Source organism: Phyllostomus discolor, chromosome 10, assembly GCF_004126475.2.
Source record: "Phyllostomus discolor isolate MPI-MPIP mPhyDis1 chromosome 10, mPhyDis1.pri.v3, whole genome shotgun sequence".
Taxonomy (NCBI): Eukaryota; Metazoa; Chordata; class Mammalia; order Chiroptera; family Phyllostomidae; genus Phyllostomus; species Phyllostomus discolor.
Genome location: NC_040912.2, coordinates 52,083,918 through 52,106,338, shown reverse-complemented (window position 1 = coordinate 52,106,338; position 22,421 = coordinate 52,083,918). Strand labels below are relative to the sequence as shown.

The 22,421-nt window shown below is 36.5% G+C and overlaps 1 protein-coding gene across 1 annotated transcript in view; it reads left to right on the top strand.

The window, feature by feature from the left end:
* VPS41 (VPS41 subunit of HOPS complex) overlaps window positions 1–22,421 on the top strand; it is a 221,749-nt gene that overhangs the window by 142,590 nt on the left and 56,738 nt on the right. The window contains 8 exon segments of the mRNA XM_028525988.2: window positions 9,596–9,609; window positions 9,611–9,694; window positions 13,041–13,170; window positions 14,636–14,750; window positions 15,657–15,663; window positions 16,039–16,095; window positions 19,335–19,396; window positions 20,768–20,849. Coding sequence (XP_028381789.1) covers window positions 9,596–9,609; window positions 9,611–9,694; window positions 13,041–13,170; window positions 14,636–14,750; window positions 15,657–15,663; window positions 16,039–16,095; window positions 19,335–19,396; window positions 20,768–20,849 — 551 coding nt within the window.

Genomic DNA, 22,421 nt, shown 5'->3' with positions numbered 1-22,421 from the left:
AAAAGATGGAATTAAATTGCAGACTAAACTTGTTATAAATAGTTTGATTGTGTGTACTGATACCTCCTGAGCTGAATATTTTTATTTCATCCATTAGTTTATTCTCTTCTCTTTCACTCCCAAATACTAGGTCTTCTCCATAACTTGCTGACGTAAAGCACTCTGTGAAGTCATTTTACTTAATATGTCTGCTTCATAGCACAGTATTGAAGATGTTGGAATGTTGTTGATTTCCAAAATGTATTTTCTTAGGTCAGTGCTCATGCTGACAATGTTCAAACTTAATGAAAAGTGTGTGGAGGTTATATCATAAAATGGCCTTAATACTTTTTCATAAGTGAATATAAGACAATACAAGTAATTATTCCATCTTATAGGTTGCTTGGACATACCTTTTTCATCTGCTTTTTAAGAATCATAGAAGCTAAAATCTATAGGATATCACTTCTTAGCATCAGTAAGATACCAAATGCTTCTGCATCACATTTAGCTAGTGGCCCTTTTGGTACCACCAGCAAAGGGGGAAAAAAAGGCCAAAAATTAAAAAGCAGTAAAAGTTCGTGTATTGTGGTACTTCTGCTCTTGTCACAGCCTAGCAAATTCAAGAGAGGGGCCAGGGTACCATGGCTACATGCATGCAACTCTACCAGAGGGTTGTCAAGCCCTTAACTTCCATTTCTCTAACTGTAGTTCATTTTTATCTAGCATCTCTATAATCTGATTTGTTTTCAAGTGTGACTTATAACTGGGAAAAGTAAGACTTCAAATTCTTCTGCTACCTTCTACTTAAGTGACTTAGTCAAGCTGCTTAACCTTGTTGAGCATCAGTACCCTCTAAAATATATATAAGGGTTATTATGGTAAAAATAGATAATGTCTGTAAAATATTTATCATGTTGCATCTCAACCTAATAGTCATTAAGTGAGAGTTATTATTAGGTTATTGTTAATGTTACCAATATATTTAGTTATTTAATAAAAGAAAGACTTTTATTTTTTAACAATCAGAAAATTAAACTATTGTGTTCAATAAAATCAGTTGAAAGAATATTGGTGGAAAGATATAGATAACCCTTTACTAAATTATTCTGAAGAGATTAATACATTTCATAATTGTATTTCTCACTACAATATATCTTTAAGCTACATAGACAGACATATATCCATGATATATTTACATAGATAATAAATATATATGTGATACACTTACATAGATATAAATGTATCTATGATAGAGGTACAAGTAATAATCAAGAATATAGACTTAAAGCCCTGGCTGGCATAGCTTAGTGGATTGAGCTCAGGCTACGAACCAAAGTATCGCAGGTTCAATTCCCAGTCAGGGCACATTGCCTGGGTTGGCAGGCCACGGCCCCCAGCAACTGCACATTGATGTTTCTCTCTCTTTCTCCCTCTCTTCCCTTTCTAAAAATAAATAAATAAAATCTTTAAAAAAAAAGAATATAGAATTAAATATCTCTTACAGGTCTGTATTATGAAGTGTCCTGGGTCTTGTTTTATGGCCTTTGTTTGAAGTCTATTTTGTCTGATATGAGTATTGCCACCCCGGCTTTTTTCCTGTCCATTTGCTTGGAGTAACTTTTTTCCAATGCTTCACTTTCAGTCTGTGTTGGTCTTTTGTTCTTTGCTGGGGTCTCTTGTAGACAGCATATGTGTGGTCATGTTTTCTTACCCATGCAGCTACCCTGTGTCTTTTGATTGGAACATTTAATTTATAACAATTTAAGATTATTAATGATAGGTACTTATTCATTTCCATCTACACCCCTTATATACTGTGTTCCTCTCTTTCACTCCTTTTTCTTCTTTTCTTAAAGCAAGTCCTTTAGCATATCGTGCAGTGCTGGTTTGGTGGAGGTATATTCTTTGAAGCTTCTTTTGTCGGGGAAACTCCTTATTTGGCCTTCCATTTTAATTGAGAGCCTTGCTGGATAGAGTACTCTTGTTTGCATTTTGTTTTTCATTACTTGGAATGTTGCCATTCCCTTCTGGCTTGGAGTGTTTCCATTGAGAAGCCAGCTGCTAGCCTTTTTGAGGCTCCCTTGTATGTTACTACCTGTTTCTCCCTTGCTGCCTTTAAGACTTACTGTTTGTGAATTTTGCCATTTTAATCATGATGTGTCTTGGAGTGGGCTTCTTTGTGTTCCTCTTTATTGGGACCCTCTCCAATCTGGATTTGTGTGACTTTTTCTCTGATCAAATTAGGGAAGTTTTCCAAACAGGTTTTCTCTCCCTTGCTTTTCTTCTTCTCCTTTGGTATCTCTATTATATGGATATTACTACATTTCATGTTGTCCTGCAGTTCCCTTAACCCCTCTTTGTTCTTTTTTAGTCTTTTGCCTTTTCTTGCTCTTTCTGGGAGTTTTCTAACTTGTCCTCCAACTTGCTGATTCAGTCCTCTGCTTTGTCTAAATTGCTTTTGATTCCTTCTACTGTGTTCTTTAATTCAGAAATTGTATTTTTCATTTGTTCTTGGCTCTTGTTGATAGTTTCTATGTCCTTTTTCATGCTGATATAGTTTGCAGTAAAGTTCGCTCATAGTTTCCCTGTAGGTTTTTGGTAAATTTTGCACTGAGTTCATTGGGGCTTCCTTATGACCAGTGTTTTGTTGCACTCAATATCTGATAGTTCACTTGCCTCTAGTTCATTTAGCATTCCTTTCTAAGGGATTCCTCCTTTCCTTTGATTGAAGTTGTTGCTGCTTGTCTTCCATTATTTGTGAGACTTTTTGTTTGCTTCTGCTACTTAAATGGATGTTTTGACTCCTGAGTTTGTGGTGTGAACTTCTATGGTAGGAGACCTGTGAGATTCAGTGGGGCAGTCTCCTTGATCCGAACTGATGCCTTGGGATGCCCTTTAATGTCAGTTATGTTGGCTCTCTGGATGTACTTGGGTTTTGATTGTTGTTGGGGTCATTCTTTCGTGGGTCCTTCCCTGTAGCTGGTTGACTGAGGGTCACTCCCCCCACCTTGCCTTGTATGCTGTTCTGCAGGTACTGCCAGAACAAAACCACAAAGCCCAGGAAACAAGCCCATATCCACAAAAATACCCCCCCCCCCCCACAATCCCACTATTAACAGCAAATGAACCAGTATTAATAAGTGTGTAAAGAGATTAAGACTATTATAAGAAAGGAGAGAAATAAACTATAGTATAAATTCTAGTGACTTAATATGCACAAACTTGCTGGACAAGAAACGAATGTTAAATAGCTATGCAGGAAAGAAAATATTTGGAGAAGACCACAGTGGATTTCGTCTTGGTAACCTTTAGTATTTACCACTGTTTTCTCTTTCTGGATCTGCCTCTGATAATGTCAGATATTGACCCTGTCTGACCTTAGGCAGCCTGCTCCGAGACTGCCAGGGATCTACTATCTGTGGCTGACTCTTTCAGCTTTTAATCTAGTTATTCTGCACTCAGCAGTCAGCTTAAGCACCCTTGGGGCTATTGTTTCCCCTCAGACTGCTGCTGCTCAGGAGAAGTGGTCTGCCTGAGCAGGATGGCTGCTGCTATAGGGGTGATGACTTAGCACCAGGATCCCAGTGTCTACTCTCTCAGTTCTTTCCCCAAAGCTTCCATCCCTAGTTTCTCCTCAGGCATCTTTAGCCTATTCTGCCCCTGCCTTTGACAGAGCCCAGGGTAAGTGGCTGCAAATGAAAATTTGTGCATTTCCTTTAAATGACTGTGTCTCTAGCCATCTCTCGTTGGCAGAAAGCAACCCTACTGCTTTTTGCTGCCAGTTGTTATCTGTGTACTTTTTGAGCCCTAATGCTCTAGGCTGGGCATCCCAGCTTAGGGTTTAGGCCCCACATTTCTCAGGGGGATCCAACTAGTTGCTTAATTATTCCTCTGGCGTTGCCACTGTGGGTGTCCAGCCAGCCTTCTTGAGTCTCTACTATACTCCTTACCGTTCAGGTTGTAGTGAAGCTGATTCTTCTATCTGTCTGAGGCTTTAATGCTTCTCTCTCACTATTGTTCCTTTTTTTTCTGGGTGATTTCTCCACAATTTAGTTGTAATTCCAGGTTGGTCCTGGGAGGAGGTTAGTGTGGCTTCATTCACTTCTCTACCATCTTGCTAGCTTCAAATATCCCTTAAGGTTTGAATATACTAATATTAATTTAGATAATCTGATTGTTAATTGTTGGAAGATGGTCTTTTTATTCAGACCTAAATAAAATTTTGATTTTTATCCTTCACACTGTAACATACATTAATTTTTAAAATCTTTTTTAATGAAATTTTTTCATGAAACTTTATAATGAATATTTAATGAAATGTTGTCTCTCATGATATAAACATCATTTCCACCTTTAAGGGGCTTATAGTCATGATTATGGCTGCTGTTTCCTCTCCCTGCTCCTCCTCAGAAATAAAATTTCCTGCTTTGTACTGTTTCTTGATTTACGCCTATTTCCATGTGGTATTTTAATTATTTCTTTAGCTTCTAGACTCATAGTCTCTTTTATAGAAAGGGTCTTCATCATTTTGATGCTTCTAGAAGAGTATCTTATGACTAATTGGTACTTAGTAATTCTTTAAGTTGTTCATAATTTCAGGGATATAAGACTGAAAGTTACAAGAAAACTCTTGTTATGTTTTATTCCAATCTCATGGCAATCATTCTGAAACTGATAGCACATGCACTGTTGACGGCCCAGCAGTATTTATGCATCTGTAACTCTAAAGTTGACTCCACTGTGGCTAATATAAAGGCTATATCACATATATACCTTTATATAGGTGTATATAATACATATAACACTGATCTGTTAACAATTTTTGCTTGGAGGATTCTAGGAAGATGATGGCAATGTATGCATAATATTTCAGGATGCCCAAGACCTCACATAAAAATGGAACAACTGGATCACACAGCCAAATACCCATAGGCAACATTAGCAATAAAACTGAGTGACAGGATGGCCCTAAAAACCCCAAGATTCAAGTGGATGGGAAAAACCAACAGCAACAAGTCCCACCGTGGTATCAGTGTCTGTGTGAGAAAAAAGTAGAGAGGAGCAAGGGAGTGTCTAGCAGACTTAAGCCAGGAGAACATTGAATCAGCTGGCTGGAGTTTCCTGGCAAAGACCATGGGCTCCTCTGAGAAGGGTGGGTGCAGGGTTGCAGTTAGACGAAGGGGCTTGGGCAACCCAGAAGCCCCTGTGAACTTTCACAGTTGAGCAGCCAGCACTTCCTGCCAGGGCCTGAAAACAAGGACCAGAAAAGTACCGGGTCAGTTCCCATACTAACCTTTAAGAAAAAGTGAATATGAAGTAGAATAACATCCTTGACAACAGAAGTACACCAAAAAGAAATATCCACAAAATAGATCACAACTGTTATTTACTATTCAGAACAAGTTATAAGACATTTTTAAGAAGTGATATAGGCATGAAAGAATAACAAAAATAAGAATTTAATAATCTCAAGTAAGATGACAGAACTCAGAAAATATCAGTAAAAGATCATTTCAGCAATGAAGATTAAACTAGAAGGAACATGAGCAAACACACACAAAGGTAATGCTGCATGAGAAGTAGAAGAAAAAATTTAAATCAAAAAGAAATCAGGAAAAGCCCTGGCTGGCGTAGCTCAGTGGATTGAGCTCAAGCTGCGAACCAAAGCATCGCAGGTTCGATTCCCAGTCAGGATACATGCCTGGGTTGCAGGCCACGGCCCCCAGCAACTGCACATTGATGTTTCTCTCTCTCTCTCTCTCTCTTTCTCCCACCCTTCCCTTTCTAAAAATAAATAAATAAAATATTTAAAAAAAGAAATCAGGAAGAAAAAGATTTACAATTGAGTGATAAACACTGAAAACAGGCAAAACTGATTCAACCTACAAATAAGAGCCTTTTATCCCTTTCTCCTTTTCTTCTCCTTCTGGTTCATGTTGTCCTGCAGCTCCCTTAAACTATCTTCATTCTTTTTGAGTCTCCTTTTGTTTTGTTGCTCTGACTGGGTGTTTTTAATCCACCTTGTCTTCCAACTTGCTGATTCAGTGTTCTGTTTCATCTAGCCTGCTTTTAATTCATTCTGGTTTATTCTTCATTTCAGTTATTGTATTCTTCATTTACTCCTGGTTCTTATTCAGAGCTGCTGTGTACTTTTTTATGCTGACGTAGTTTCCACTAAGTTCCTTGTAGTTCTCACTGAGTTCCTATAGCATACTTATAACCATTACTTTGAACTCTATGTCTGATTAATTTCATTTAGCACTCTTTCTGGTAATTGATCCTTTCCTTTCAATTGTGGGTTATTTCTTTGTCTACCCATTTTAGAGGACTCTTTTTTTTTTTGTTTCTACATATTGATCTGCTGTGACTCTCTGTTTTGTGGGGTGACCCTCTGTGGCAGGAGTCCTGTGGGACTCAGTGGTGTTGTGTCCTTGATCTCCTATGTTGTTGTACAGGTCCTGACAAAACTAGCATCTGTCCTTCTCAAAGTATTCCAAAAAATTCAGGAAGAGAGAAGATTCTCAAACTCTTTTCACAAGGCCAGTATTATCCTAATTACAAAACCAAATAATGCCATGATAAAGAAAATTACAGGCCAATATCTCTGATGAACATAGATGCTAAAATCCTCAAGGAAATATTGGCAAACCAGATCCAGCAATATATTAAAAAGATCATATGCCATGACTAAGTGGGATTTACGCCAGGGATGCAAGGATGGTACAATATTTGCAGAACAGTAACTGTAATGCATCACATAAACAAAATGAAGGACAAAAATCACATGATCATATCAAGTGCTGAAAAAGCATCTGATAAAATTTAGCATCCATTTATGATGAAAACATTCAACAAAGTGAGAACAGAGGGAGCATAACTAAACATAATAATAGCAATATACAAAAAAACCTATTGCCAATATCATGTTTAATGATCAAAAATTAAAAGTGTTTTTCTTAAGATCAGAAACAAGACAAGGTGTCCACTTTCACCACTCTTATTCAACATAGTACTAGAAGTCCAAACCACAGTGATCAGACAAACAGAAGAAATAAAAGACATCCAAATTGGAAAGAAGGAAGTTAAACTGTCATTTGCAGACAACATGATACTGTACTTAGAAAACCCTATGGGATCCACTAAAAAAACTATTTGACCTAATAATTGAATTGAGCAAAGTAATGGGATACAAAGCCAATATTCAGAAATTGATGGCATTTTTGTACACTAACAATGAACTATCAGAAAGAGAAACTAAGAAGAAATTCCCATTTAATAAAGCAACACACACAAAAAAACAATTACCTAGTAATAAACTTAACCAAAGAGGTAAAAGACCTATACTTTGGGTACTATAGAACAGTGAAGAAAGAAATTGAGGAAGCTACAAATAAATGGAAGCATACACCATGTTTATGGATTGGAAGAATTAACATCATTAAGATGTCCATATTACCCAAAGCAATCAATAGATTTTAAGGCAACTCCTGTGAAGATTCCAACGACATATTTCAAAGATGTAGAACAAATGCCCCCCAAATTTATATGGATCAAAAATGACCTCAAATAGCCTCAGTATCTTGAAAAAGAAGAACAAAGTAGGAGGGATTATAATACTTGATATTGAACTATACTTAGGACACCGTAAACAAAAGTCTGGTACTGACATAAGAACAGGCACATTGATATGTGGAACAGAATAGAGATCCCCATAATATACCCATGTCTCTATTGTCAATATTTGATAAAGGGGGCATGAGCATACAGTGAAGTAAAAATAGATTCTTCAATAAATGGTGTTTGGAGAACTGTACTGGTACATGAAAAAAAAAAAAAAAAAAAAAAAAAGAAAGAAAGAAACTAGACCAGCAACTCACAACATACACCAGAATAAACTCAAAATGAATAAAAGACTTACATATGAGCCATGATACCATAAAAATTCTAGTGGAAAACATAGGCAGTAAAAATTCAGATACTCATGCAGCAATATTTTGCTGTTATATCTCCTAGGGCAGAGGAAATTAGGGAAAAAAATAAACAAATGGGACTACATCAAATTAAAAGCTTCTGCATGGCTAAAAAAAAATCAAAATGGAAGGAGAACCCACTGTATGGAGAACATATTGCCATAATATGTTGGAGTGGGGTTTAATCTCCAAAATATGTGAAGAACTCATATGACTCAATACCAGGAAGACAATCCAGTTAAAAAATGGGCAAAGGACCTAAATCGACACTTTTCCAAGGAAGTATATACAGATGGCCAATAATCATATGAAAAAAATGCTCAACATCACGAGCCATCAGAGATGCAAATTAAAACCACAGTGACATACCACTTACACCTGGCCAAAATGGCTATCATTAATAACTGAACAAACAAGTGCTGGCAAGGATGGAGAAAATGCACTGTTGGTGGGAATACAGACTGGTGCAGCCACTGTGGAAGATAGTATGGACATTCCTCAGAAACTAAAATGGAACTGCCTTCTGACCTAGCAAGTCTGCTGCCGGGGAATATACCCTAAGAATCCGAATACACAAATTAAAAAGAACTTATGCACCCCTGTGCTCACAGAAGTGCTGTTTCCAATAGCCAAGAGTTGAAACCCTTCAATAGAGTGGAGCAAAAAAACTGTGGTACATTTACACAATGGAACACTATACAGCAGAAAGAAAGAAGTCCTACCTTTTGTGACAGCATGGATGGCACTTAATACTAATGCGTTAAGTGAAATAAGCTAGGCGGTGAAAGACAAATAACCACATGATCTCACTTATAAGACTAACCTGTGAACCAAATAAAACCATCCAAAGAGAACCAGAGACATAGAATAATAGAACACACTAACAGTAGTAAGAGGAAGGAAAGAAGTGGGGTCTGTTTGAAAGAACGTGAAGGGATTAGTCAAGGAACATATATGAAGGGCCCATGGACATGGACAGGGGTGAGGATTGACTATGGAAGTGGGGGGCGGGCTGGGTGGAGAAGGTCAAAGGGGAAAATTATAGAAGAACTATAAAATATAAAAATAAGAAATAAAAAGGAGAGAGGAATTTGTTTCCTCTGACCTTTACTTTGCTTAAGAAATAATAGATTTATCATAATGTAATCTATACACTTAATTCCCCTTTTTAATCTTTAAATAAAATGTTTATTAAATGTTAAAATTAAATACTATATTTATAGTAAATAAAACTAAAAAGTATTTTGATACTTATAAAATAACCTTCCTTGTTACCTTTATAACTGTAATGCTCTAATTATGAAAAATTTAAACTAGGGCCATTTTAAGATATTATTACTCTTTACTAGTAAAGTTTACATTAGGTTTTCATGGTATTTAACTATGTCATTGTGTCACATTTGACCATTCATGCTGCTCTTATTGTCAGGTTTGCTTGTTGTTTGTGATAGAAATTTTCAAGTGTAGGTTTCCAGATACACTTTTCTGGTACTGATTGTTGTCAAGAAGGTATGTTTATCCATGTCCCTTTGTGTTAGATTTCTAAAATGAGTCCATCAAGAATTCAGAGTAGATGTGTCCTTTCCTTTTGTGCTGCTTTTTGCTCTTGTTAATGGTGAATCTTGTATCCTTTTTGTTTGCAGTATCGCAGTTTGAAAACTGAATTCTACATCAGTGGTCTTGCACCTCTCTGTGATCAGCTTGTTGTGCTTTCCTACGTAAAGGAGGTTTCAGAAAAAACGGTAATTTATTTCACCACAAATACAAGGGATTTATACCCAGATCAGTATACCCAGATCAGGTTGTCCATGAAAGGGGTCTGCTGAGCAGAACTTCCTGACCTATAAAATAAGGTCAGCAGAGATTACCCTGTAGACCTAATATATTCATTTGCCTTTCAGAAGCTCTACTTTTTGCCTGCCTTTGCTCCTTTTGCTGAGCAAAGGGAAGTAATTTTTTTTCCTATCTGTCTCAGTATTTTAGTAGAAAGGAATGAAGGATTCCTCATGCTGAAAGGCAGTGAAACTAAGCTGACACTGTGCATTACCAGAAATGACAGTAGTAAAGTTGATCTGCTGCAACAGCATGTCCCCTGTGGCCAGAGGGAATTACAGAAAAGGCAGTTCATTATTTCCTGTGGTCCAGACATATTTGTTTACTTCCCAGTGCCCCAGTGATTCTGAGTAGCATGATTCTTGCTTTTAAATACAATGATTATTGCTAACTCTCAGTTATCAGTGTTAATGTGATGGTATGAAATGTATGGCAGATAAGAAGCAACAGAGAATCTGAGTTTTGTTATATGTGACTTTGGAATAAAGCCTGTATCTATATGGTCCAGTGGAGGGGCATATACATACAGCCTCCCTTTGAAGCTTAGGCGGGCCCCATTTGCAGTGAGTCTTTATTGTCTGAGTCCAGGAGTCCTATCAGGAAAGGGAGGGGGTAGCTTCAAGGCATAAACAAGGAGAGCTTATTGTAAAGGATTTTCTTTGCATCCTGTGTATTAAAAAAATTGCAATTGACCGTCTAGCCCTTTACAGTAAGTAGGCCCTCTTTTTCTGTACCCTCTCCTCCCCCACCCTTTCTCAAATGCCAAGGAATAAAATAGAAAGAAAAACCCTGGGAGCCCCAGTTTTGAAGTGGTAGCTGCTCTCAAGCATTTCTCTGAGCTAGCACTTCCATCAGGAAGCCATCACTATAGTAACCTGAAGCTCTGGATGCCCATGTTGCTAGGCAATAGGATGCTGTAGAATTAAGTGAACACTCAAACCTGCTAAAATCAATAGGGCTGGCTTCTAGCTCTGTTGCAGGATATCAGTTTATTAATTTTTTTTGAAAATAAAGAAAAGCAGTGGCTCCTGAGGGAGTAAATATGGTGCTTTTTGATGAGAAATGTGGGGGGGGTTGAGGATGTGATTCAAAGACATAAGGAAAGAAGCATTGAAATGAAAAAGGAAAAGCCTAATAAACAATTGACCAAAAAAAGAGAGAAAGAAAGAGAAGAAACCTTTATTAATAAAAGAGAGTATTGGAAAGGAGTGAAAACCAAGAAAGGCCAACCTCAGAGCAAATAAGAAAATGGCATTTTTTAGAGAAAGAAGTGAGGGTTGTGAAGGTGAATTAAAAATGTATGTGTGTCATTATATTCATTTCACATAACACCAAAGTACACCTTAAATCTTTAAAACAGAATAAACTGATGAAATTAAGACAAAAAGGATAAAAAAGCAGCTTGGGGCCATCCATGCCCTCCACCTTTTTTCTCCATATCAAAAACATAGCTTAACCGCAACATTAAAATTTGCTTTTATATGATGTATCTCCCAACATATTTTTCCAGTTATACCTTTTATATGTGTGGCATTTTTCCACACAGTTGCAGTCATAGTTACGTGCTATCCTGCACTGCCATATTTTTTGGAGCCTTATTCTATTCTCTCTCCGTATGGCTGTGTTGTCTACCATCATTATCATTTAGAGTGGTTGTGTACTATTTCATCTGGTTGATATATCCTAATGTGTTAAGCTGCTTCCCTAATGTGTTTCTTTTTCTTTCCTTCATTAATAAAGCACATGTGTGTGAAAAATGTGCTAAGCATTGGGAATTGGAGATCAATAAGACCCAATTCCTGCTCCTAGGAATTCACAGATAAGCAGGGCTTGTTTTGCCAGTGAGCAAAGGTTATCAAACAAGAAGTGATGGTTTCCTTACACATATAAGGGGCTCTTATGTTGCCTAGCAAGGCAGTTTTCTTTTAATATTTAGTTCAAATATGATTCTATTTTGTTATTTTTGTCTTTGTTATAGTGGTTAATTTTTTAAGTATTCAGATCTTCAGCCTTTTCCTTCATTTTTTTTGTTTCAAATTGAGACAGTTTTCATCTCTCTATAGTTCTGAAAATTATGCTCTGTATTTACTGTTTTTTTCCTCTGCTAGTTGATCTTTTGTAATTACTATTTTATTTTTAGAATGTTTTCAATGTATTAAGCACAGAGCTAATATAATTGCTTCTCAGTTAACCTAACAAAATTGGTGAAAGAAATCTGTGAGGCTTACTGTTTACTTAGGGAAACTTGAGAGTTGGGGGTAGTTCTGGACTTCTTTCATTGTTTCTGTCATCTGTGTTCTCTTCACCAGTGTTACACTGCTCAGGCCTGTTGCTTTAAAAAATAGTCAACCTATGTTTTATGCCTGGGTGCTGAATACCCCAAAAATATGAACTTTAAGGTAAAACAAACTTGATTTGAAATCCAGGGTTTACCATAAGTCCCAGTTTTTCTATAAATCCCAGTTTCACCATTTACTTATGTAACTTGACCTAGCTAAACTTTTTGGTCCTCAGTTCCTTCATCTGTAAATGAAGAACAATAAAACTTACTAAGGGGTAATTTAAGAACCCCAAGAAAATAGTCTTTGTATAATCATACTAGGTTAGTGGGGCTGTCAGAGGCCCTCAATAAATCTTTTCCTCTTCTATCTTGATCTAGAACCACACTGTCCAAAACTGTAGTCACTGACCATGTGTTTAATTTAATTTAAACTAAATTTAAATTAGTTAAAATGAAATAGAATTAAAACTCAGTTCTCCAGACACTGTAGTCACATTTCTGGGTGTTCAGTAGGTAACTGTGTCTTATGTCTGTCACATTGGGCCATGCAGGTAGAGAACATTTCCATCATCTCAGCAAGTTCTGCTTTAGAATCTCTGGCTTTTTAGCATTACCAGTAAGTTTATCTGTAGTGGCAGTGGTTTGAATAATGGAGTAGTTTGTAATATTATTTTTACTTTTCTCACATTTTTCAGGAAGGGGTATAACAAAGTTGCCTAAGGCTGTGGCAGCCATGGAGTTGAATGGGCTGCAGTAGGGGGCTGCAGACATGACACAGCAGTACCTATTCTGTTTATCTCATGCAAAAGGCCAGAAAATAAAACACAGTTATGAGGCCATCTGTGGTGTTTAGAAGGGCTTATGTCTGCCAAAATTAGAAAACCAAGGCATTTAATTATGTGTAACTAAATTTAATTTGTATAATTTATAGAAATGTAATTAAAATGAGCCTTTTCCCTCTCTTTTTGCCCTAGGAAAGAGAATACTGTGCCAGGCCCAGGTTGGATATTATCCAGCCACTTTCCGAGACTTGCGAAGAGATCTCTTCTGATGCTCTGACCGTGAGAGGGTTTCAGGAAAAATGATGTAGAGATTATCACTTAGGTGAGGGAGATTGAGGATGTGGCTGTGTTATTCTTACATTTTTAATTTTTCCCCTTCCATGCAAGTAGCACAAACAGGAATTTAAATTGAGTTTCTGAAAGAATCTTAAGAATATCCAGGCAGGTCTCTTACATTACAAATGTGGGCATTGAGGCCAAGAGATACTGTGAACTTGCTTGAGCTCCAGCAGCAGAAGAGAGGGGAAGAGCTGAGGCCTGGATGGAGGTGAGTCAGCTCTGTGGTCTTTGTTCTTATAGTTGGTCTGTTATCTTAACTATTTAATGTGTACCTAACTTACATTGATGTCAAGCTCATGGCTCTACTCACTCCAACTTGCATTCCTAGACTGTGTACTCTGGGATGGCAGAAAAGTTATTCTCTCTCTTGTGACCAAATGCTCAGAGCCTAGAGGAGCGCTTGGCACAAACTAGGCATTCACTGAATATTTGTTTCGTGCATAAATAAAATATACTAAAGCACTGCTTAGAAATAAAGGGAAAGCCAGTGCTGTTTAGTCATACTGGGGCGTCTGTGTTTGGGTGTTATCACTTTATTGAAAGATACATTGATGAAATAGACCAGCTTAAGCTTTTTATAAGTTCTTTCTGCTTTTAAAAACAATTCACATTTTTTTAGCAAATATTTTCTGTTCTCATTTTACCCAAAAGAAATAAAGGTATATTCTGTACATGTTTGAACTTCCTTACATGAAGCACCTAATCAGCTGAGAAATGTGAGAATAGTATATTCTGGACTTGGCAAAAAGCAAACGTGATTCACAACTGAAAGTATCCAATCAAGGTATTTTGCTCAGAGCAAACTGCTGCATACCTAGACATCCTTCAGAACAGGTTTTATAATTGAATCTTCAGGAAACCCTCACAATTGGCACTGTGCGCAACATGCTGAAATGTCAGATTATATCCCCAGGGCTTGGGGCATCTGTCATTTATGCTTTAGATGGCCTTGACCTTGATGAGGACGCAACATTTATCTCAGGTTGTGGGGTGTGATTGTTCTGTAAAAATAGAGCAGTGTTGTAAATGACCATAAATGTTTATATGCAGTAAATGAATTCTGATATGCAGGAGACATGGAGAATTTTGAATACCTATCTTTTATCTGAGGTCAGAATGTTAATGTATTAAACACAGAATTTTAAACCCACCATATTTAAAAAAAAATTTTTTTGGTGGTATTCCCTTCTTCCCTCCCTCCCTTCCTTTCTTTTTTCTTCCAAACAATTTACAGTTAAATACTTTTTAAAGCACTGGTATATATTCTGTCATTCTCTACCATGTCCCACCCCTTCCTTCAAACATAGCCAAACCACTTATTCCAAGGATAAGGGAGTTTTCTGTTCACTCTTAATAAGCTGAGTTGTCTAACCACGTCCCCCTGAAACCACTGCCAAGGTTTCTACCGTTGAGTCACCTGAGATGTTCCTTTCTTGTCTCAACTACAGAGTACTCTGAAGGGGAATCACTCTTCTACATCGTGAGTCCAAGAGATGTCGTAGTAGCCAAGGAACGGGACCAAGATGACCACATTGACTGGCTCCTTGAAAAGAAGAATATGAAGTAATTTTGATTTCACTTTCTTGAAAGTATTGACATGTCTGTACCATAGAGAGGATAAATGTTTTGGGGGGGTAAATCTTTCATGTAGATGGATTAGAATGCCCTAAGCTAGAAATATGTTGGAGGCTAATAACTTTCCAATTTTCTTTTTAGAAATTTGGGAGCAAAAAAGATTATAAGGAGATTAACTGGCTTCACTGTTTAATGGAGGAGGAGTTAGTAGCAGAGGGAGTAGGTTAGATCCAGCCTATTGAAGTGTTTATTCTGTGCTTTTTCAAGGAAAATGAAATAGAGCTAGTATTTCAGAATTGTGAATTTGGGATATTTTCGTGAAATCATTCCTTTGGTACTTTGGTACTTATTTCTTATGTAAAAGGAAAGCTATCAAATTAATGCTCACTTAGGATAGTTTGAACTACCGGTTTGGATAGAATGATATTGTCTGCTTTGTTGAGCCTTGGTTCAGACTAATTTTAGTAAATAATGTGTTATCATGTTTTTTTTAAAAAAAGAAACCATTTTTTTTAACTTTAGTAGTCAGAAAGGCATTATTGCATTAGTTTTGTTATAGAAACTGGATGGGCTTTTGTATTAATCAGTTAAAAACAAACAAAAAATAGTCCATTTATATGTTGCTTTAAGTTTGTAACCACCTGAAAAGATTTGGGGGAAATGTTTTTAATGTATAAACTATTTGGAGTCCAGGTATTGACCTCAAGTTCATACCATATTGTTTTACCTCCAGTAGTTTCTTGAAGAGATAGTTCTGTGTTTTAAACATTTGTGTTGAAGTAATAATTGTAAACTTCTTAGAATAAAAATTAAATCAGAGATTTTCAAAATCTTATTTGTAGATATATCTAAACATATACATATAGGTTACCTTTTATATTTCATAAAGGAAAGGTACCCCGTCATTAATATATGCCATACAGATTTATGATGACAGATGAATTTTTGTTGTTGTTTGAACCTGGAAATTTTTTATGTATTTTGATTTCTGTCTGAAAAGTAATTTTAATATCTTAATGTGGAAGTAAATTCAAATAAGAGAAGTCTTTATTTTGGTTGACTGCTTTTGTTAGTGTTTGAATGCAGTGAGGTTCATTCAACCATAACATTAGAAATTCCTGTGCTTCAAGCAAAAACTACAGGAAAATGGGGCTTTATTTAAGTAGTCCAGAACTTTAAACATAATAAATATAATATTTTTAATCTCAATGTCTTTCTCACTTTCTCCCATTTTTTCTCCTCCTTCTCTACCTTTGTAATGCTTGTGTAAATATAGGAAGCTTTGATGGCAGCTGAAATTAGCCAAAAGAACATTAAAAGACATAAGATTCTGGTAAGTATGTAATTTTATTATTTGAAATATAACTCTACCTTTCAGTAGGTTATAATGAGACTGAATGAAAAGAACTGATTTCTTCCTTTTGAGAATGTATTTCAAACTAATTCTCCAACATGTAAGGTCACAGTATTTCATTTTATTGAGTCAGTTTCTGCATTTAACAAGAGACTCAAACATCTGCTAGGAGATGGTTTTAGGTAATTTGGAAACTGGATTTGTGAAATACACTTTAAATATAAAGCTTCCCAGTTATGTGTGGGAAAGTTTCTTTAAATCATAGGTAAAATCACATTATCACAAAATATCAAGAGTGGTTTCATAAAAGTAGATTGCTTTAAGTGTCTTCATAATAACAGACCATAATAATTGATTTTCTTATGGAGACTAATCTAGGACATCAAATACATTTTTATTACATTTGGATTCCGGAAAAATATAGTGACTGAAAACCTATTTATTTGCTAGATGTGACAGTAATGTGCAGAATGAAAGCAGAAAAGAAATGTTACCCTCTGAGTGTGAAGGGTCCTTAGACAACGTCTAGTCCAGGACTCTTATTTATAGATGAAAACTGAAAACTTAGTCTATCAGAGCTACTTGGTTTTCAGCACAAATTCCTTTTGCCTACACTTCCCCACCTTAAACTTCTCTGTAAAATTCCATATAAAAGCCTAATTCCCAAAATGTACAAGCAAAATAATTCAGTAACTAAACAGAAATAACCAGAGCATCTTTTTTTTTTCATTAAAAATTGTGGAATAAGCAAAAATTATCTAGAAATGGAACAGAAGGTGTTCCAGCCAATAGAATAGTATATGTGATGGTACAGAGAAGTGAAACTGCTTGGCCTGCTTGGTTATGTGAAGCAGTGGAGAGTTTATACATAGGAAGAGTCTGATCCTAAAGGGCCATGTTTAATTAGGGGCTTGGCTCTGTCTTGTAACTTCTAGAGATAGTTTAAGCTTTCATTGCTACATCACATTTGCTTGTTAGAAAGATTTTCTGTTGGAGATGGCCAGAGGGAAGCACGCTGAAATGGGAATCAATAAGATACAATTCCCTTCTTGGTGTGGAGGTGGAAGTGATGAGAACTGCAGAGTTGATAGGAATGGAATGGTGAAGATAGATGGAAGACACGGTCTACTAGACTCTTTGGGATTTGTTGACTGACTCTGTGTGCACAGGGAAGTGAGAGTGAATATTCTAGGCTGACTCCCAGTCATGGAGACAGAGAGAGACAGAGAGAGGGAGAGAGGTGGGGGAGGGAGAAAGAGAGGAGGAGGGGTAAGAAGGAGGAGGAGAGGGGGGAGGGAAGAAAAGAGAGATTAGGGGAAGGGAGGGGAGTACTAGTAGGATCAGGTATGTGGCAGGAGGGGTAGGTAAATTCTGGTTTAGACACATTTAAGTTTTTGCCACTTACAGAACACCCTAGATGTCTGGACTCAGAAATAAATTTGAGAGACTCTTCAGTGACAGAGAAGTGTTTGGGCAAATCCACACAGAGCAAATGTCTAACATTAGAGAACAGAGGACTGTGAATGGAACAATTGGGAACACTCATACAGGCAGATTTGGCACAGCCAAAGGAAGGTTGTGTCATGGGAGCTGAAGGAGAGAATTTCAGGGTAATGAGAGATAAATCTTAAATTGTTGAAGTTAGTGGGTCAAAAGTAAGACAACCTCAGCTAGTCAGTGGTACATTTGGTGTGGTAGTTACAAAAGTGACTAGTGAATTTTATGTATATGTATTATTTATTCTTAACATTTTAGGAAGTGGAAAATTAATAGGAGATGATGACATAGAGTTTAATGTAGACTGTTTAGTTCTGAGGTAGAAGAGAGTGAGGACTGGTTGGTTGGGGGCTGTGACATCATGGGAAGGTTGGTGGTGATGGTGGGTATTTTGTGTACGAGAGACACAACATGTTTATGTTAAGGGAAAATATATAAAATTGGACTAAAGTTCAAGGTCTATAGAGAAAGAAGATGAGTGGCAGAATAAACTCCACATGAGGAGCGGGCATGACATTAGGAAAAAGTTTGTAGAAATTGGCACTGCAAAGGAGACCTCTGAACCTGGACAGGAAGACTCTCCATTGATATTGAGTTGTGGTCTGTTTTCAGAGAAATAAATTTAGGCACCCTTTCTTCACTATGCAGTGCCTATAGTTTTAAAATATGATTTCCTACATTGTAGTCAAAAATATAATAAACTAAGAACCATGGGTATTTTCTTCATTATTGGAATGGGCATGTACAATACATTGGTTATATATAGACTTTTTTCTCCTGGCACATTGTAATTTCATAAGCAGGCAGGCAGAGAAATAATCTCCTGCCAATTTTATCATCCAGGAAGAAGTTCACAAAAACTTCTATGTACATAAAGTAGAACTTAACATCCAAATTTTGTTATATATGCTGAGTTTAAGCTTCTCGTGAAAATGCTTTTAAGTGAAAGTAGTATTTTATAACAGGAGTCATGGGGAGGCCAAGCAAGAGCTCCCATGCCTCCACTGCCACAGGTCATACCAAATCTTTCAAGTCCAAGGTGGAAATAGTGAATGGACATGAAATACTCTGAATCCTGTCAGTTCTGCTTTGAGGCCCAGTTTCCTCATCTGTTAACACATGGGTTTCAATTACATATTTTTCTGAGCTCATTTCACTTGAATGTTAACTTTAATATTTAATATTGCCCTTTAATATGATTTTCTTTCATTGTGTTTTTCGTGTTACATTTCTTCAGACTTGATATAGGAGACGGATAGCTCACATTTTATAGATGAAAGCACAAGGAAACAATTTTATATCCTTGACAACATTAAATTATTGGATCATTTTTCTTTTTTTTATGTTGCAATTTTTTATTCTTGTTCAGTTACAGTTGTCCCAATTTAGATCATGTTTCTAATATGTGGAGATTTATTTTGTAAAAAATCTCTTGGAAGGAGGCAAATTAGAAGGCTTTAAAATAGTAACATTTTTTACTGTAAATTTGAAAATTTGTGTAGCAAGTATATTTAAATATAATTAGGAAAGAAATAAGCACAATTACAAAACTATGCTTAAGAAAAAAAAGAACATAATTACATAAAGCAAACTAAGATATATAAATAGGTTTCAATCACAGTGCTAACAGGACCCTAAAGTCACGGCCTTCCCAGAAACTGCGACTCAGCTTTTCAGCCATTCCAGTTAATTACAAATTTCCTTTATTTGCTTTTCTCTAGGACATTGGCTTGGCATATATAAACCACCTGGTGGAAAAAGGAGAGTATGACATAGCAGCACGGTAATAATGACATTAACTTGTTAATATAAATAGAATTGATCAATGTTAACAGCAAACATACGCTGTTCTCAGCAGTTGATAGGCATTTTTAAAGATCCTTCTAATGAGTAATTTTTGACTATTAATGGTTTTAAACAGAATGGATCGAAACTTATTATATACCTTTTAACTATCTCATTTTCACCAAACAAGAAATATTTTTCTTATTACTTAATGAGAAAGGTATCAAAAACCATGAAGAGTATGAGATTTTATCCTTTCTATATGGTGACAGGTTAGCCTGTCACAGTTTCACGGGTGCCTCAGCAATAGTAGTAGCCAAAGGACCAGCACTTGTGCCAGATCGATCCCACAGCTCCAGTTCTCATAGGGAACACAAGGAAGGTCAGGTGGCCCTACACAGGCAGTGGGTTGAGCTATAGGAGGGAGACCCTGAACTTTGGATATCTAATTCTTTTAAGCTTGCCTTCCTTTGGCTGCAGAGGAAAGTGTTACTTTTACTATACTGGACAGAAAACAAACCTTCCCTTTGCTCTGGAGGGAAGCACTCTTTGGGTCCTCTAACTTTCAGGGATCTTCACTCTAGAAGCGTCCTTGAGAAGGTAGTCTAGAATAAAGACAGTCAGCACCTCTGCTCACAATTCAAGCAGAATTGTCTCTCAACAAGAGGGTAGCAGTTAAATGGATGTGATCAGACCCCAGATTCCTGGTTCACAGGAGTCTATGGTGAACAGAAAGCAGACATGTGGTTGTGTAGGTGTTGTCTGGGTGGCTTCCCTGCAGCTGTGCAGTGCTCTCTGCCAGGGCTACATGTACATGGCAGACCAGGAAGACAGACTTCAGGCCTACTTTTCATACCCTGAGATTTAGGGAAATAAGTTTCTTTGATGTGCAAAATGTGTAAGGTTTTATCCATATGCAAACACTTCTCCACGTTACATACTATGATAGGATTCTAATTTTCTTAAGTCTGATTTTGTAGTCCGTTATTTAAAGCCATTCAAGAAGTGGTTTAAATTGGCACTTCGGGGGATGATGACATTTCTTCAAGTGAACAGTGCTCATCTGGATAAATAGGCATCTCAACAAAGGAAAGTCATGGGGAAAACTCCTAATTGTAGTTTACTGAAAGCTATTCATGTTTATCTATAAGTATTTTTATATTAATTTTATTGATTTTCATCAACCTTTCATATACAATCAAGTGAGTGCCAATAATAGCTTTGTATTCAGTGGTACTTGAGATAGAAATTTGTCAAAACTCTGAAATGAGAGATTTATCTGAAACACTAGGAGAAATGTATATTTATTTTATCTGTTTATTCTTTTACTTAAAACTTGCTTTCTCTCTGGGATGTTTTGGCTTGCCAGCAAATGCCAGAGAATTCTTGGGAAAAATGCAGCACTCTGGGAATATGAAGTTTATAAATTTAAAGAAATTGGACAGCTTAAGGTAAGCACTACTTTATTTTTAACTCTTAATTTTTATATGTAGTATATTAATATGAGCATGCCTTGGAGATATTGTGGGTTAGTTTTCAGACCAGCACAAATAAAGCAAATACTGGTATCTCATTAGAGCAAGTCACATGAATTTGCTTCCCAGTGCATATAAAAGTTGTTTACAGTATACTGTAGTCTAGTAAATGTGCAGTAGCATTATTATGTCTAAAAAATAAACACTGCACATACCTTAATTAAAAAATACTTTATTGCTAAGAAATGCCAATCATCATCTGAGCCTGTTGGAAAAATGGTAGACTTGCTCCACACAGGGTTGCTCCCCCTAAAAAAAAAAACAATCTTCAATATTTGTGAGGTGCTGTGAAGTAAAGCACAGTAAAACAAAGTATATGTTTATTGAGATGGAAATAAAATTAAGACAGTAGTAGTCAGTTCTTTATTGGGAAGCAAATTATGTCAGCCAGGAAGATTCAAACTTTTAGAAGTTAGCTTCAAAATGTAAATGTAGTTTATGTTTTGTATGTATAATATATTACATATACGTTGTGCTTACTTTATTTCCTAGTTCTGTGCTCAAATGAAGTTTTCATGTTCTTTTTCATGAATATGGAAAACAGGTATAGTCTCATGCAGGAGATTATAAGACATGGGGTTCTTTTTTTCTGAAATTAAGATGAATGCTTTTTGAAATAATATTTTACTTACTGGAAAATAAATGGAAAAGTTTGACCATGTAACTCTAACAAATAAATTTGATACTTCATTTTTTTCTTTCAACTTGGTGCATAATATCCAAATCAATAAAGTATTTAGTGTTTGTTTAAAAGTTTTTAAAAACTTTTTCTTATGAGTGGACATTTTCAATGTTCTCTTGGTATTATGAATATTCTTCTAAAAATTCCCAGTTACTCAGCTGCTCAGCCCCATAAATGTTCTCTTCCCTGGGAAACTCCAAGGACACTTTCTTCAGTTTATTGGGCTGCTCCTCGAGGGTGTTATCAGGACCTGTGGCCATGTTTACCTAGACAGCTCCATAACCCAGACTTCTGTTTTGAATTCCTTATCTACATTGGAAGTGTATGATGGCCATTTCTCCTTATATATAATGCTAATAAGGATCACTCAAATTAATCTGAATCCCTTTCTTTCCCATATTTGGTTCTTCTCCTTTTAATCTGTGTTTATGACATTACATTATACTCACTTTTCCATGCTTAATAGCTCAAAACCACTGTTTTGATGAGAACATGTAACTTACCTTATCCTATTTAACCTCCAGTTCTTGTCAGTTTTACCCCGTCAGTATCAATTCAGCTTCTCCTCTTTCCTTCTGGTACTGCTGCCTTAACTCTTAATAGATCTATAGGCAACCCTCACCCAGAGTTAACTGCTTAAAAAATAAATGTGCTTCTCTCACTTCCCTAATATCTGTTGTTTCACTCCTGCCCATAGGATAAAATCTGAGTTCCTTTCATGACCCCACTTCACTTTCCTCTCCAGCCTCATCTCCCTTCAGTGACTCTGTTCTACATCTGTGACATCCCTGAATGCAGGGTGTGCA